Here is a 17,190-nt window from a genome sequence, read left to right as displayed (position 1 = left end):
CCCAGGAAACATCTAGTAAAGTCTAGAGATGCATTTGGTTGTCCCAGTGTGGGGTGGGGGCACCACTGCCACCTAGTGGGTGGAGGCCAGGGATGCTGCTCAAAATCCTACACTGCCCAGGTCAGCGCCCCACTGCCCACCCCAACTAGAATTATCCAAGCCCAAAAGTCAAGAGTGCCAAGGGTGAGGAACCTTGTTCTAGATATTATTATCATAATTCTTATTATGACTGACTAATATTTTGTCGGCCCTTCCTGTTGGCCAGTGAAAGCTAGGCCTTCGTTGATTCATCCATTCTTCACTGAGTACCTTTTATGAGTCCAGAGACTATTTCAGGTAGTGGGGATACAGCAGTGAATGAAACAAACCGAACCTCCTGCCTCATGGGGCTGACCTTCAAGTCAGGGGAATGGTCAGGAAACAAATGAAACACAATATTCTAGATTGGGCTATAAAGAAAGCTTAAGCCAGAAGGCAGTTAGCTATGGCCAGAGGAAAGATCACCATTTAGAGAGGGAAACTTCCCTGAGAAAGTGCCCACCTCTGCCTGAGATCTGAAGGAGGTGAGGAAGTGAGCTGTGTGGGCGTCTGGGGGAAGGATGTTCTGGGCGGTGAGGGATCCCACAAATGAACCTGGGGCCCCGTATCCCTACACTCAGAGCCTAAGGCAGTGGACACTTCTCCACAGTCAGAAGACTAAATGGAAATGCCAGCTCTGCCTGCTGTGTGACTTTGGGCAACGTACTCAGCTTCTCTGAGCTCCCGTGTCTTCAGCTGTAAAACAGGGCTGAGAGTGGTCTCTCCACCCCATGGGACTGTGTAAGCATTAAATGAGATGGTGTAAGGAAAGGCTATTTGGAATGTCACAGACAGTTGTACGGTTTGTGCACTGCTCAGAAGCACCTGTTCTAGGCAGCAAGTAAGGCAGGAGTCCCTATGCCCTGTCTCAGTCCAAAGGAAGGGGCACCTTTTTGACTTGTCCAACCAGATGGGCATACTTTTACGTGCTTCCTCCAAGAGGAAGGGGTGCCATTTTGTCTTTCTCATAAAAGGCCCTATGGGAGCCAGCGTGGCCACGAGGCAGTACTCAAGGGCACCACAGACTGTAATTATGAGCATTACTAAGGGTGCTGAGTCCCTTGTCGTCGCTGTGACCTCACCCCAAAGAGAACTGAGTGTGTTCGTTCTTACCTTGGCCTTGAGGAGGGGGTAGTAATGAAGGCCCAGGGGGACCACAGCCTCTGGCCGAAAGTGCAGTCCTAACAGGCTGCTGTCCTCCAGAGGCTCAGCCCCTGGAGGCTGGGAGCTGAGGAAACTTTTAGGGCACCTTTTCTCCACTCAGCTGCCCATAATCAGCCCCACCCTGTATTCCCCCCAGGCTCCCTTCCCTCCCCTCCCAAACCTCTCCAGAAGGGATCTGAAACTCCTTCGCTCCACAGATGAACCCCTGAGGCCTGTGTCTCCCAAAGAGATTCTCCGTTCAGATAACAAATATCCTACAGAGTCTCTGCTCCTAGCCGGAGGCGGGGCTGAGCACTTCCGGATGCGGCACTCCGCGGGAGCTGCCCTTTCTCCTTTCAGCCCTGCTTTACAAGTGCGGGTTTAAGTTGGTGACCAGCTAGCCAGTGGATTTGACTGAACCCAGGAGTCTGCATGCCCACCTGGATCGCTAAGGTGTCAGATCTCCATCTCAAATACCCCCAGGGCCAGGCGTCATGAGTGAAGTGGGCCTTATGGGGTCCCTGGAAACCTGGAGGCCGCCCCCGCTGCCATCTAGGGGCACCTGAGGCTCCAGCAGATGGTGGCCCAGGGAATGCGGTCCAGTATTTTTAAGAAAAGCTGGAGGACTTCCGTGGTGGCGCAGTGCTTAAGAATCCGCCTGCCAATGCAGGGCACACAGGTTCGACCCCGGGTCCGGGAAGATCGCACAGGAGGCGGAGCAACTAAGCCCACACGCCTAGAGCCCGTGCTCCACAACAAGAGAAGCCACCGCAGTGAGAAGCCCGCGCACAGCAAGGAAGAGTAGCCCCCGCTTTCCGCAACTAGAGAAAGCCCGCGCGCAGCACGGAAGACCCAACGCAGACAAAAATAAAATTAAAAAAAAAAATTTTTTAAAAGAAAAGCTGGAAATCTGGATTTTTTATGAGAAATCTCCCCCATCTTCATAAGAGGGGTATTTTCCTTTTAACGGGCGGCCCCTGGACTGCAGTTCTCTGCCGGCAGTGGCGAGCCCCGCATACAGCAGGCGCTCAGTGCATGCAGCTGGATGCTTGCTCCAGGAGCGCTATGTTCCCATCTCACAGGGCGGCCCGCCCAGGTGGTCCAGGTTTAAGCCCAGCTGTTCCTCCAGTCGGGCAGCGCCCCCCCCACCCCGTCTCCCCTGGCCTGGAGCACCTACCTGGCGGGGGCGGCACGGCCTCCAGGCAGGCGTAGGCGCAGCCGTTGTAGCAGCAGCGCCGGTGCCGCGGGCACTCAGAGTCAGCCTGGCAGCGCGCCGCTTGGCAGGCGCCGGGGGGCAGCGAGCGCGGGGGCGGCGGGCAGCGGTCGGCTCGGGGCTGTCGGGGGCCGCCAGGCTCCTCGGCCTGCGGGAAGAGGGGGCGTCAGCGGGACGGGGCGGTTGCTGTGCGCCGCGGGCGAGTCGCTGGGCCTCTCTGAGCCGCCGCGTCCTCGCGTGATCACAGCAGAACCAGCCTCAGCGGGTTGCTCTGAGGATGAAAGGCTGCTGTTTCTCTTTGTAATAGCCCCAAACTGAAATGACTGTAAGCCCATCAGCAGCAAAAAGGAGAAATGAATCTGGATAAGAGTTGTATGTTAAGCGTCTATCCTGATGTTTATATGTATGTACATATATGTATGTATTTACATATAAAATACGGTATATATATGTATACAAACACAATAGATACATATTTATATACTTCTTATAATTCATGTGTTTATATAGAGCTTTGAGAATTTACAGATCACACACAAAATGAATAAATTCACCTAGCAAACGGCTTGGATAAACGTCACAGGCATAACACTGAGAAAAAAAAAGAAGTCAGCTCACAAGAGAACATATAGTATGAATCCATCTACAGTTTTCGTTCAAAAACAGGCAAAGCTGATGTCTGGTGTGAGAACAGGAGCGTGGTGCCCTGGTGGGTGGTGACCTGAAGTGGGTCTGGGTCCCTGAGGGCCGGCCCCGTTCTGCTTCCTGATCTGGGCGCTGGTTCCATGGTGTGTTCGTTTTGTGGGGATTCATGGAGCTGAACTCAGGATTTTCACACTTTCTGGTACTACGTTTCCAGAAAGAGTTAAAAATATGATATCCTGGGCTTCCCTGGTGGCGCAGTGGTTGAGAGTCCGCCTGCCGACGCAGGGGACACGGGTTCGTGCCCCGGTCCGGGAGGATCCCGCGTGCCGCGGAGCGGCTGGGCCCGTGAGCCATGGCCGCTGAGCCTGCGCGTCCGGAGCCTGTGCTCCGCAACGGGCGAGGCCACAGCGGTGAGAGGCCCGCGTACCGGAAAAAAACAAAAAAGATATCCTATTTAACATATAGGAAGTGCATTACCAATAAAGTAAGCATTTCAGAGGTGGGGTTGGGAGAGTTCAAGTCACACCAGACCCCATCTGTGCCGGGAACACTGCTCTGCTTCTGGGTATGGAGGTGGGGTGTATGGAGGGCAGGTCTTACACATCCCGACACAGGTGTGCGCACACACACGCGCAGAGTTAGATACAGAGTAGGTTCTTTGGGGGAAAAACCACCCCGGCTTGCCCCGCCTCCGGCTTATGCCTGAACCGCTCCACCCATCTAAAATGCTTTACCCACTGCTCCCCCGATCTCCCCCAACATATATGTATTGCAAAATCCTGCACCTTGTACTGTCCAAGTAAATAATGCACGTCTGCAGACTGGAGTAGCACGCAGCCACTAAACCTGCTGATGAGAGATCCCCAAGGGATGGTGGTTCATGAAGAGAATTAAGATATAGAACCGTTTGTCTGCTCTTCACCTATGTTTTCAAATATTCATATGCACACACATGTAATATGCTTATGTTTAACAGGCCTAGAACATCTTTGGAAGGATATACAAGAATACACAGCAGCCGTTGGTCAAAGATTGCCTCTGGAGAGAAGAATTAGGTTTTGAAGCCAAGGGAGAGTTCTCCTTATTGTACACTTTTTTTCCCTTATTGCATGCTCTTTTGCACAGGTTCCAATATATATATATATTGCCATGAACACATTGAGTTTTTATCAATTTAAAGAAAACAATTAAAAAACGTAAAAGGTAGGAGTACTTAAGAAGAATGATTAAGGACAGGAAAAACCTTATATGTTAGTAAATAAATAAATAAAAGGCAAGCTACACAATGCTATATGCCCTCAAAGGTCAAGGATGTATGAACGTCCTTCCGCCACAGCCATTGCGGTGGCTGCAAACTCCACGCGCTGCTCCCAGCGCCCAGTAGGGGGCGTCGGGTCACAGAGAACAGGTCCCGACCAGACGCATCTGCCAGTGCGTGCAATCACAAGGACCAGTGGTTCTCAAACTACCTCACAGGGACCCCTCCCCCCCACCAGGGGCTAAGACTGGGCGGGGTGGGGGGTGGGGAGAAAACCGTGACCGAGTGGAGCGCGGGAGGGGTGCAGTCTGGGGAGGGTGGGGCTCCTGGCCCTCCCTGCTTCAGCCAGAGAATTCTTTTTTTTCTTTTTAAATAGAAGCAGAGTTGATTTCCGATACTGTGTTAATTTCAGGTGTGCAAAAAAGTGATTCAGTTATACATATATATTTTTTCAGATTATTTTCCATTATAGGTTATTCCAAGATATTGAATATAATTCCCTGTGCTTTACAGTAGACCCTTGTTGCTTATCTATTTTTTGTATAGTAGTTTGTACCCAGAGAATTCATCTTTTCCCCCTTATATAAATCATTTAATTTGTGAAAAGCAAAAATGAATACAAAGCCAACATTTGGCGGAAACGAAGCCAAAATAAAGGGGCAATCTTGTAACTCCTGGATCTTCTAACTCCTGGTTCAGCCTTTTTGCCATCCTCTGCTCGGCTGGGTGCCCCAAATTCCCGTATCCTCAGGAATAATTTCCAAGATGCAGGCAGGGCACATAATCCCGCACCATTAACTCAGTTCATTTTCTTAAGAATTAGCAACATCGGACCCACGTTGGGGCCCCGCCATTTGAATCCTAATTGGAGGTGACAGCTGCCCTGGCCTCCTTCGGAGGGTGAGGGAGGATGTCTGTGCGTGGCTGGGAAGGGATGGCTGGTTTTTCCGCCCAGCCTGTTTTCACATCAAGCCTCATTTATAAAATTTAACAGAACCTGGAGATCAGACGGGCAACGCTTTCCACCCACCTCCAATGCCTCCCAGGTGGGTGACTTCCTAAGGGCAGCCCCTAACAGGGGCGCTCTCCAGGGAAAATTCAAATGTCGGTTCTCAGAATTTGGAGAAAACAAAAGAGATAAGCGCCTTAGAAGTCAAATGCCCCAGTGATTTATGGTGCTGCCAGAACAACAGATGGTCCTGGGTGATAAAGAACCGATTTCACGGAGGGGCCCAGATTAAAGGATTAAATGTTTTGAAAAATATTTCATGTCATGCAAGGTGATGCTCACAGAGGGTCTTAAACAGAGGATGTTTCCTGGTGTTCTGAGAAAGAACGGACTTTTATAAACGAAATAAATAGATCACCTTCCCAGCCCACGGGGGTTAAAGGTTAAAGGCCAAAGTCCTTGGGCTAAAGGTCAGACCCCAGCTGGCCCCATGCCCCTGCCCCTCCACTTCTCTGGCCTCCCTCCTGTCGTCCCACCGCTCTCCCCTTGCTCATTCCTGGCCAGCGCCCTGGCCTGTCTGAGGTCCCACCTCTGGGCCTTTATGGGCCGTGTCTCCCTCCTGAGATGCCCGGCTGGTTCCAGCCCTCACTTGGTCCAGGTCTCTGCTCACATGCGCCATAGCTGGCGCTCCCCATTCCCCTCTGCCTGCCTTACATAGCTCCAAACCTCTGACCACCCTTGGGAGGACCGTGTACTGATTCACTGTTCGGTTTATTGTTTTTTCTCCCCCCTACAACGTGTCCTCCTAGGGACTCGGTCTTCTTCCCACCTGTGTCCCCAGCACCTATGACCGTGCCTGGTGTAGAGCAGGTGTTCAGTTCATTTTTGTTGTGGTTGATTGAAAGCTGTGATGATGAGAATGATGGAGGCGTGACAGTGACAGGCATCTCTTACTGGCGGTCCACCACGTGCCAGGCATCCTCATCCTTCTAGGCATTTAACAACCTGCACAATGTCCCTGTGAAGGTGGCTCTGCAGGCCAGGTGGCCTGCACTGATGTGGAGCTGTCCCTTCGTGTTTGTTTAATGCTGTACCTTTCCCCCAGCATCTGTACACGCCTTTGGTCACATGAGTCCAGGAGAGGCAGGTCCTATTTCATCCACACTCTAAAGATGAGGCCCCCGAGGCTCAGAGAATTAAAGGTTTGCCCAAGGCCACTGGCGGAGAAGGGTCATATTACACTCCTCCCTCCTGAAGCCAAAATAATGCATCCAGAATATAAGTCCGGGGTCAGTGTTGGAAGGTTTGCTAGGACCCCAAACTCCTCCTCGCCTTGGAGCCTTCTGTACACTGTCCTTTGCAATCAGAACTCTTCCCTCTCCTTGCCCAGCTAATGCATCCTCTTCCTTTGGGGGCAAGAACTTAGGGGTTACATCCCACCTTCAAGTGTACCAAGACGGACGGCGCTGAGGCCATGACTTCCTCAACAGTCAGGGATTTGAGCTCAGGTGCGGGAATTAGATGAGTCTGGCTTGGACCCCTGTAGCTGTGCCATCATACAGGAAAATGACCTCTCTGAGCCTCCGTCTTCCTCACCTGCAAAATGGGCCCAGAAGTGCGTGCCCGCTGCAGGGATTTGTGGAGGGAGCAGATGAGATCACATCTGTGGGTGCTCTGCTCAGCGATGCTGATCGCTTGGTTTTATCATTACTTTTATTTTTGGTCTTTCCTGCTTCCTCCCTCCTTCCCGCCCTCGATTCACTCACACACTGATGATGCTTTAGTTGTGATGCTGAGGCGGATGCAAAAGAAACCTATGAGCCGGTCCCTGTCCCCGAGGAGTTCAGGATCTAACTGGGGTCTAAAGGTGCGCAAGCAAGAAACCCTCCCGCAGTAGTGCCATCATTTCTAGGGAGGGAGGGGGGGCGGTGGGGGGGATGGGTGCAAACAACTGGCAGAGTTCCTAAGAGGAAGCAGCCGTCCCAGCACTGCTCCCTGAGGGTCCCCTGAGGTAGCATCCATCGCTCCCCTGTAGTTACACCTGCTGACCCCATTGTACAGGTGAGGAAACTGAGGCGCTTACTCACCATATGGGGAAGCGTCAGGGTCGGAACTTGGGCAGGCTGATTCATTTATTAAGCTCCCACTGCGTGCATTTATTAAGCTCCCACTGCGCGCCAACGCTGTGCTAGGTCCTCACATACTGAATTTCACGGAATTCTCAGCATAACCCTCACTGCTATTATTAACCCACTTTACTGATGAGGAAACACACAGAAATATTAAAGGCACTTGCCCCAGGTCACACAGCTGGCCAACAGCAGAGGCAGGATTCAAACCTGGGTCTGTCTGACTCTGGCAACTTCCTGTCCCAGGAGCCTGGATCTGGGGAGCTGCTTCTCAGTCTCGCCTGTGAGATTCTTCCCGTTTTGTCGGCTCGGGGTCCCCCTCTCTCACACGCCTCTGCCTCCTGCTCGCCTCTGGACCAGCCCCAGCTCTGGATGTAGTCATGTAACTGCCTCCCCAAGGGATACATTCTGGAAAGAACTCGTCCTGGCCCCTGCTCTCTGCAGCCCCAGCCAGCCCCAGCCCTCCGCTGTCACTCAGCTGAAAATAACACAACAGCATGTCAAATCCCAGCTCACCCCTGACTGACAACGTCCTTCATGAACATCCCAGACAACCCATGATCTCCATCTTTCATTTTCATCCCTGCAAAAGGATGGTACGGCAAGTCTGCTTCAAAGTAGCTGTGAACATACATTTACGGTACAGCTCGGACAAGAATGTCCCAGCGCTGTATGCCTTACTTGGATAAAGATGGTTCCCTTAAGGTTTCGACCTGGTGGCTATTTGTTTTATCATACCCTGGGGGGATTTTTCGGTGGCCTCTATAGATTTGCAAAGCCATTCTTCTGATATCTTCAGGAAGCAGGTAGGGAAATACCAATTCTGGGCTGCCCAGTGGGAAGCCCAATTCCACTAGTCCAAATGCAGGGTCCACTGAAACAAGTGCCTGGAGGTCCAACCAAAGGAGGCTGGATAAACAAATAACTGCAGCTCCACACCTTGGAACACCATAGAAGTCTTTGAAAAGAGGACACGGGGGCTTCCCTGGTGGCGCAGTGGTTGGGGGTCCGTCTGCTGATGCGGGCGACGCGGGTTCGTGCCCCGGGTCCGGGAGGATCCCACATGCCGCGGAGCGGCCTGCGCGTCTGGAGCCTGTTGCTCCGCGGCGGGAGGGGCCGCAGCAGTGGGAGGTCCCAAAAAAAAAAAAAAAAAAAAAAAGACATGGATCTATCATATTAACATATTCAGCATATATCGTTCAATGAAAAATGCACGGTACAAAACAATATGAATAATACACCAGACACAAATTCCACGTATTGTATGATCACGTTTATATGAAACGTCCAGAATAGGGAAATTTGGGCTTCCCTGGTGGCGCAGTGGTTGAGAGTCCGCCTGCCGGTGCAGGGGACACGGGTTCGAGCCCTGGTCTGGGAGGATCCCGCATGCCGCGGAGCGACTGGGCCCGTGAGCCACAACGACTGAGCCTGCGCGTCTGGAGCCTGTGCTCCGCAACACGAGAGGCCGCGATAGTGAGAGGCCCGCGCACCGCGATGAAGAATGGCCCCCGCTCGCCGCAGCTGGAGAAAGCTCTCGCACAGAAACGAAGACCCAACACAGCCAAAAATAAATAAATAAATAATAGAGTAGGGAAATTTATGGAGACCGGAAGCAGACTGGTGATTGCCAGGGGGCGAGGATGGGAAGGGGGGTGGGGAGCAACTGTTTAATAGGTCTGGGTTTTCCTTTTGGGGTGATGGGAAGATTTTGGAACTAGACAGAGGTGGTGGCTGCACGACACTGTCGATGCACTAAAGCCCACGGAATTGTCCCCTGTAACGTGGTCAATTGTACAGTATGTGAATTTCATCTCAATAAACAAATTTTAAACAATATGAACAAAATACCATTAAGAAAACAACGTGTCCTGAGCATAACTGCTTCACGAAAAAGTCTAGGCGCTCACACATACCAAAACGTCAACAGAGCCTGTGTCTCAGAGAATTTAGAATATTTTTACTTATTTGTGACTTTCTGTATTGTCTGAATGTGTGCAGAGTAAACGTCACTGTTTCCATAATCTGGAAAAAAACTGAAACCACTTCCACCCCCTTCATTCCCCTGCAAGAGCTTTACCCTTCTTTGGAATGTTCCAGAGAGTTAACGGCCTGACCAATAAATATGCACCCCAGGACCGGTTTGCTTGGTGCAGGAAGAAAGCCAATTTTCTTCTAAGCTTTACTTGCTCTTCCTCTGGAATTCGGATGTCAAAGATCTAAAAATATGTCTCTCCCTGGAACAGAGGGCTTAGAGTTTCGTGTGCAGTGAATGCCATTTCCTGATGCCCTGAGACCTCCAGGACACGCTGGGCTCTGGGAGCAGAGTTTGGTGCATGGCTAACGGGACTTCCCCGGAGAGGTACTCAAAAACCCAGGATCTCACGCCAGGACAAGCCATCTCAGTGCATGTCGAGGGCAAGAGTGCACACTTGGCCAACTCCTCCAGCTGGTGTCCACTGAGCCCTGCTGTGCACCTGAGAGTCTTCTAGAACTTTCCATCCCTGCTCTTCCGCTCTAGAGGGTTTTAATGTAATTTAGTCATTCATTTCACGGTAAATTCATAGTTCCCAGGCCTACCACGTGCCAGGCACTGGCTGCATGTGAGGAGAGCTGACCTAAACCAGAAGACACTGGCCCTGCTTTCACGCGTGGCTCAGCTCCAGGACATGTGACAAACACCAACCCAACACCACACAGAAAGGAAACGAATTGCTTTCTTTTTGTTTATCTGTGAAGGTAGGTAATGAAAGATGAAACAAAGCCAGAATAAAAAAAAAAATCATGCAGATCATAATAAGGGAGGTAAATGTTATGAAGAAGTCGAGAAGTTAAGAAAACTTTTAAAAGAGACCTAAATAGGGGATCAGGGAACGGGCCTCTGAGGAGGGGACCATGAAGTTAAGACAAGCCTGACCAGGAGCCCCTCACAGAATCCCTAAGATGTACCTTAGGTTCCCACTGCTTTTTAAAAATCTTACCGTGGTAACATACATTGGGTTGGCCAAAAAGTCTGTTTGGTTTTAAGCAAAAATAAAAGACACATTTTTCGTTTTCACCAAGAATTTTATTGAACAATATATTCACTAACCAAATGAACTTTTTGGCCAACTCAATATAACATAAAATTTGCCATTTTCACCATTTTTAAGTGTACAGTTCTATGGCACTGATTAAATCCACAATATTGTCCAACACCTGCCTCTCATCTATTTCTAGAATATTTACATCGCCCCAAACAAATTCTTTTTTCTTTCTAACTGAAGTATAGTTGATTTACAATGTTGTGTTGGTTTCTGGAAAACTTCTATTCTCATTAAGCAGTCCCTCCTTCATCCTCACGCCCTCAGCCCCTGGCAACGTCTAATCTACTTTCTGTCCCTATGAATGTGCCTTTTCTGGACATCTCATACAGATAGATCACAGTCTATGTGGCCTTTTCTGACTGGCATCTTTCACTGAGCGTAATGTTTCCAGGGCTCATCCATGCTGGACCGTGTCTCAGTACTTCATGCCTTTTTATGGCTGAGTAATATTCCATTGTGTGGATGGACCCCGTTGTGTTGATCTATCCCGAGCTTATGGACATCTGGGCTGTTTCCACTTTGGTTACTGTGACTAGCGCCACTATGACAGGTAAGTTTCCCTCTGCTTTCCTGCCTCCTCGCACACAGGGTCCCAGGTTATAACCACACGGTTCTTAGATACTTTTCCCCTTGCTCGTTTCCACCTGGAATCAGTTTCAGGACTGAAACCTCAGGTACAGAAGCCAGATTCAGAGAGGAGGAAGTCACCCCCGAGGTCACACTATTATTCATTTGTTTTTCCTCCCATCTACCCGCCCATCCATCCAGCTCCTCCCCCTAGTTCTTCAAATGTTTCTGAGAGTCTGTGGCGCGTCAGGCACTGCGTTAGGCGCTCGGGGAGGGCCGAGCCTACAGTGGGGCACTTTGCCGCGGTATGTCACGTCCCCTCTCTCCAGCCCCCAGGGGGGACTTGCGGGGTCTTGACCATGAACACTCCAGGGCCCACTGAGCAGCCCCTCCCCTCCAGATGGATGTGTCCTAGTGGTGCTGATGATGGGGTCCTGCAGGGGTGCAATCAATCTCACGTCTTTCAAGGAGCAAGGAAAGCCTCTAGGACTCTGAGGGCACAGTGATAGCTTCACCAGTGCGTGGCCAGAATGGTGTGGGGTGGGTCACTCTCTGCTCTGGCCGGAATTCCCTCATCTGGGAAGCGTCTACCATTGGGGTTGCTGGTTGCAAGCAACAGAACTGACTATGTTGGTTCCCAGAGGCTGACCGTATGAGTATGCTAGGGCTGCTGTAACAAACACCACAGACTGGGGGCCTTAAAACAATGGAGCTGTGTTCTCTCACGGCTCTGGAGGCCAGACGTTCAAAATCAAGGTGTCGGCAGGGTTGGTTCCTTCTGAGGCCGTGAGGGAGAATCTGTTGCCTGTTTCTCTCCTGGCAACCCTTGGAGTTCCGTGACTTGAGATGCATCGCTCTAATCTCTGTCTCTGTCTCCACACGGCCTTCTCCCTGTGTGTCTCTGTCTCTCTTGTCTTCTTCACCAGCCACATCAGATTAAGGGCCTTCCTAATTTCAATATGTCCTCATCTTAATTAATTACACTACAATGACCCTATTTCCAAATAAAGTCACATTCACAGGCACCAGGGCTTAGGACTTGAACAGATATTTTTGGGGGTAGGGGAGACAAAATTAAACCCTGAGACTAGGATTTTAGTGCAGGTGGTATATTTGCGAGAGGGTCCCAGGCAGCTCTAGCAGGGGAGGGGGCGCGTGAGGCAGGGAAGGGGGGGCCATCTGGGGACCATCAATGCCCAGGTGACTGCCCTGGGCACCTGGAGCTCAAACCCAAGGGCAACCTCTGAGAAACTGTCCAGATCACTCTTCAGAGGCGTCCCAGCCTGGGCTGAGCAAGCCAGGCCGTGGTCCTTCAGCTCCGTTTGCTCCCATGGTATGGACCCAAGCACCTTGGCCCGTCCTGTGTGCCGGCTGAGCGTGTTCCGAGGACAGAGCTTCCAGGATGAAGGTGAAGATTCAGGACTCAGGGAATGATGAGAGCGGAGGGGAGGTACCCACAGCTCCAGGCCACCTGCCTCTCTCACTCTTGCTAACTTAGCAAAAAATAAAAGATGTGCCAGAAAGCTCTCGAGCTCACAGAAGTAACAAGGGAAAGGAGGACCAGCCTGGGGAGACTGGGGAACACGCCTTGCATGGACCTCTGTGCTCGTCACCAGAAGATGCTGCTCTGGGCAGGCCAACTGCAAAGGGGTGCCTCGTCCGGCAGGATGCATTACATCCTCTCTCTGGGCTGCTGTAGCCCCACGCTGCCCCTCCGCTGGGCAGGCACCTTTGGGCAGGATGCAAACTGCCTAGCCATTTCCAGCTGCCCCGAATGGGAGCTTAGGGTACAAAACAGACACATAGCCACAGTGACACATGGGGACCATGGGGCTACCCAGTCCCCAAGCCGACATGGCGGCTACAGTAAGTCCCACCTGGTAGGTTTGTTCAGAGGATCCTGAGACAGCCTGGCCTGACACATAGGAACACTCAGCAAAGAACTGTTCTGATAACTTTCACCAAATGGCAGGAAAGCAAGTCCCAAAACACCAGCTCCACAGAACTGACCCTGAGCTCCCCAGAAAGCCTCTTGGGCTACTGACAAACATCCCTCTTCCTAGCCTATTCCTTTCCGTCTTATCTAGCCTCGTAAATATCTGTATTTTGTTTTTATTAGTACACAGAGAGAGGTGTTCCCTGGTCAGGCACCAAGCTGAAGGCTCTCGGGGTCTTTCCACTGGATTGCAAAGTAGCACTGCCGTCTCCCATGCTGCAGACAAGGAAGCGGAGGCTCACGGAGGACAAGCCTTCTTCTCCTTACAAGCCTCCCTACAGGGCCTCCCGTGTTTTCCTTTCAGGCACTGTCTCTTGGGCAGGAAAATGCACACAGCATCCAGGAAGTGCCCTGGACCCCCTCAGCCCCCTCTGCCCACTCTGTCAAGGGGCGGGGCTTTGAGAAGGGGAGGAGCCAAGATGCAGGCAGCCACGTGCGGGTCTGGGTTTAACACCCAGTTCTCCATGTGCAGCCTTTGCCAATTTCCATGGTGTAAATACTCTCACCGTGGCTGATTTCAAGCTACCAGTGCGAGGCCACTGAATGAGGAGTTGGGAAGAGACGTGTAATAGCTCCTCAAGAGATGGTGTTTCTACCAGGCAGATGCCACAGACGTGAATGACCTCGAGAGCAGGGAGAATGGTAAGAATGCAACCAAAATAATTAGGAAGTGATATGTTTCTGATAAGGAGGATTTCCTTCCTTCCTTTTTCATGTAAATTATATAAGTTTATATGACTTCATTTTTAATAAGGGCTGTTTAACTCTCTGGAGCGGGTATGAGCTGGCTTCAGCATAATCCTGAACACCCGGCCTCTCCTCGACCTGACCTGCCCCATGGGGTCCAGGGCCAAGGCTGAAGAGCTGACCCAGCTTGGGGTGGGCAATGGGGGCCACATAAGAAGTCCTGCCCCTGAATATGCGGAGCTGCTTCCTATTACTCCTAGATTCCCTGTTGGACATTTGCATGGATGTTAGAATCAGAACTGAAAGGGCCCTGGAGGTCACCTGGTCCTTCGTCTTCATTTCCCAGGTAATGACCTGAGGCCCAGAGAGGGGCAGCAAGCAGCCTGAGGCTGCACAGCTCATTAGAGATGTCACTGAAAGATTCCTAGGCCTGGCGCCCTGCCCAACCTCCTTATCCTCTGAGCCACCCGTCGACAGCCTGTCTTTTCCCAGGGGCTCTCTGTGAGGCACAATCTGGGCACAAACCTCTCCCATGTCTGGGCACTGGAGAGGGAAGCTGATGTCTGTTGATAGCAGGGAAGAGTTCCAGTCCAGTGAGTACAAACTCAAAGTGCTTGCATTCTGACAAACGGTGGCTAGAAGTAATTTGGTTCCTGAAGCCCACCCAGGCCTGTGTTTTTAAAGAGACTCCCCCTGACCCCCAGTGCATATCGTCCCCAACCTCCTAGCCTCCTCGTTCCTCCTAGTGAGATGTCACGGCATCAGCCCCTGTGACGCTCCAGGACAAGGTGGAGATAAGGCCAGATGATGTATTGGAAATCTCTCTGTGGTCCTAGAACCAAAGTGCTGGATGCTTTGAGGCCTAAATCGTCCTGTTGGAACAGCAAAAAGCATGGGGGAGTCCCACCTGACAAGGGTCTCTCTTCTCCCTCCAAATACCTCTCACCATTTCACTTGCTACTATGCTTTTCTACACCCATGTGGCCTCCTGCTTGACCTATAGTGTGAGCCCTGGAGGCTGAGATTAGCCTCAATACAGTTTCATTTCACATGGTGCCTGGCGTCATTAAACATTCCCTTCTCCCTCTTCTCTGCCTGGAAAACTCCTATTCATCCTTCAAAGCCCTGGGTTGAATGTCCCTGATCCTGGAAAACCCTCCCTGACTCTCTTGGGGCAGAGCTGCACACACTCTTCTGTGCTTCCATTGCACTTGCCCATAATTTACCCACAAGAATGTATGGGGCACCTACTTCATGGCAGGCACCAGGAACACTGCACTGACGGAGACAGAATCAGGCCCTACTGTGAGGAACCTCCATTCCACCTGGGGAAGCAAACACCAACCAATTTCCTAATATTTGAGTAAAAGTCACCGAGACGCAAGGACCACTCGCTATGCCCTGTGTTTGACAGATATGGAGTCATTTACACACCCATATGCTGAGGGTGCTGGTATCGTCTTCCTGAACCTTCTATGCCTCTGTGCTCCCTTTTGGGGTGGGGGATCTAAAGTGACACCCTTCCCACCTCCACTCTCTCCTAGTCCCCTTCCTGCTTTATTTCCCTTCTCAACACTTGTCACCAAATACACTACCGGCACGCCTTGGAGATACTGTGGTTTGGGTTCCAGACCACTGCAAGAAAGCGAGTCACAAGAATATTTTGGTTTCCCAGTGCATCTAAAAGTTAGGTTCACATTACACCGTAGCATATTAAGTGTGCAACAGCATTATGTCTAAAAAACTCAATGTACACACCTTAATTAAGAAAGAGCCTGTTGCTGAGAAATGCTCACCATCCTCTGAGGCTTCCGTGAGTCGTGACCTTTTCGCAATAGTCACGTCAAAGATCACTGACCACAGATCAACAGAACAAATAGAGTAAAAATGAAAAAGTTGGAGGTAGTGGGAGATTTACCAAAATGTGACACAGGGACAAGAAATGAGCAAACACTGTTGGACAAAAGGCGCCGAGAGACTTGCTCAAGGCCGGGTTGCCACAGACATGCAATCTGTAAAAACGCAGTTTCTGCAAAGCACAATGAGATCAGGTGTGCTTGTATACATTTTCCTTTCACTTCTCATTCATTCTCTGCAAGCCCAGCCCTGTGGGGTAACACGAGTCTCCCAAGGCTTGGGGACATATAAGTCTGCATCCCCACAGCCTAGGGCAACAGTGACCAAGGTAAACAGTGGCGATCAATACATATTTGATGAAAGGAACTGAAAGGAACGCATCAATCTGTCTTTTTCAGATGAGATCACCGGCGCTCACAGACGCCCAACAACTTTCCTCGAGTCACACAGCCTGTGAGCAGCAGAGCTTGGATTCAGACTTAGGGCTGCAGGGCGCGTGCTCCTCGCCTCCCACCACAGCGAGCCGACCCTTTGTATTGCTGTCACATGTCACCTGACTGCCCCCCCCACTCGACCACCCTGCAGGGTGGGAGCTGGTGTCTCCATGTTGTACCTACAGGAACGCACAGAGCGCCCGGCATGGAGCAGTTTCCACTAAATGTTTACTGAATGAGTCAGGAATGGCACGGAAGCATAACTGCATCCTATCGACTATCGACATTTGGTTACTGACTGTTGAGACAAACACTCAGTTTTAAGTTCTCGGACTCTAAAATCAGGTGCTCTTTGTCAGGAGAAAGTAAACGTGGGTAGGCAAAAGCACGTCACCGGCCCCCTGCGCATTTTTAGGGGCCCCTGGCTTCTTTCCTCCCAGGCTCGGAATCTTTGGAGGGCTGTGAGTTCCCTCTGCTCCCCACCCGACTTTGGCACAACTCAGATAAAGAAAGAAGGACGCCTGCCCTGTGCCGTCCGCATCTGGGCGGCGCGCTGGCACACCGTATGGTGCGGGCATCACCCATCTCCTCCCAGCCCCGCCCAGCCCGGGCACTTACGCGGGTCCTCTCCGCCAGCCTCGCGTGCAATGCCCGTTTCCAGATATTCCGGGCGGAACTGGCTTCCAGCAGCAGCAGCAGGCAGCACAGAGTCCAGCTGACCTTCCTCCGGCCGCTGCCCATCCTGCAGCTGGTCAAAGGCATTTCCTCCCAGACGGTCAGGAGAGGGGCCCTCTGGCCGGGGCGGTCCTGGAAGTGTGGAGCAGAAGCGTGCATGGTCTGCCGGACGGTCTCAGCTCCACTCGGCCGGGTCCCGGGGATCATGTGTCCGCGCCCAGCCCAGGCCCCCCCACCCCGACCCGCACTCCCGATGGGGGCCGCCCACCGGGTTATTTTTAGCTTGCCCTATTGCATCTGGCCCGGAGACTCCAAGCCAGACAGACGTCTGCAGCCCAGGCAGCTCAGAAGGCAGCGGCGGCGGCAGCAGGCGGGGGTATCACGCTGCTCGGAGACGTGGCCGGGAGCGGCCCTGTCACACTGGGATAAGGAGTACTTCCTTGCAGGCTGGGCGGTCCCCTCCCCAGGAGGTG

At 51.7% G+C, this 17,190-nt stretch overlaps 1 protein-coding gene across 2 annotated transcripts in view; it reads right to left on the bottom strand.

Annotated features, from left to right (window-relative positions):
• WFDC1 (WAP four-disulfide core domain 1) overlaps nucleotides 1–16,953 on the bottom strand; it is a 32,387-nt gene extending 15,434 nt beyond the window's left edge. For both annotated transcript variants that reach the window (XM_024735692.1, XM_024735691.1), the window contains exons 1-2: nucleotides 16,661–16,953; nucleotides 2,399–2,582 (exon numbers count right to left, since the gene is read on the bottom strand). In XM_024735692.1, the coding sequence (XP_024591460.1) occupies nucleotides 2,399–2,582; nucleotides 16,661–16,924 (448 nt within the window). In that variant the 5' untranslated portion in view covers nucleotides 16,925–16,953. The remainder of the gene's footprint in view (nucleotides 1–2,398; nucleotides 2,583–16,660) is intronic.
• Nucleotides 16,954–17,190: the final 237 nt, after the last annotated feature.

The sequence above is a fragment of the Neophocaena asiaeorientalis genome, unplaced genomic scaffold, assembly GCF_003031525.2.
Source record: "Neophocaena asiaeorientalis asiaeorientalis breed wild unplaced genomic scaffold, Neophocaena_asiaeorientalis_V1.1 scaffold40, whole genome shotgun sequence".
Taxonomy (NCBI): Eukaryota; Metazoa; Chordata; class Mammalia; order Artiodactyla; family Phocoenidae; genus Neophocaena; species Neophocaena asiaeorientalis.
Note: the sequence above shows the minus strand (reverse complement) of the source record. Positions and strands in the feature narration are given on the sequence as shown.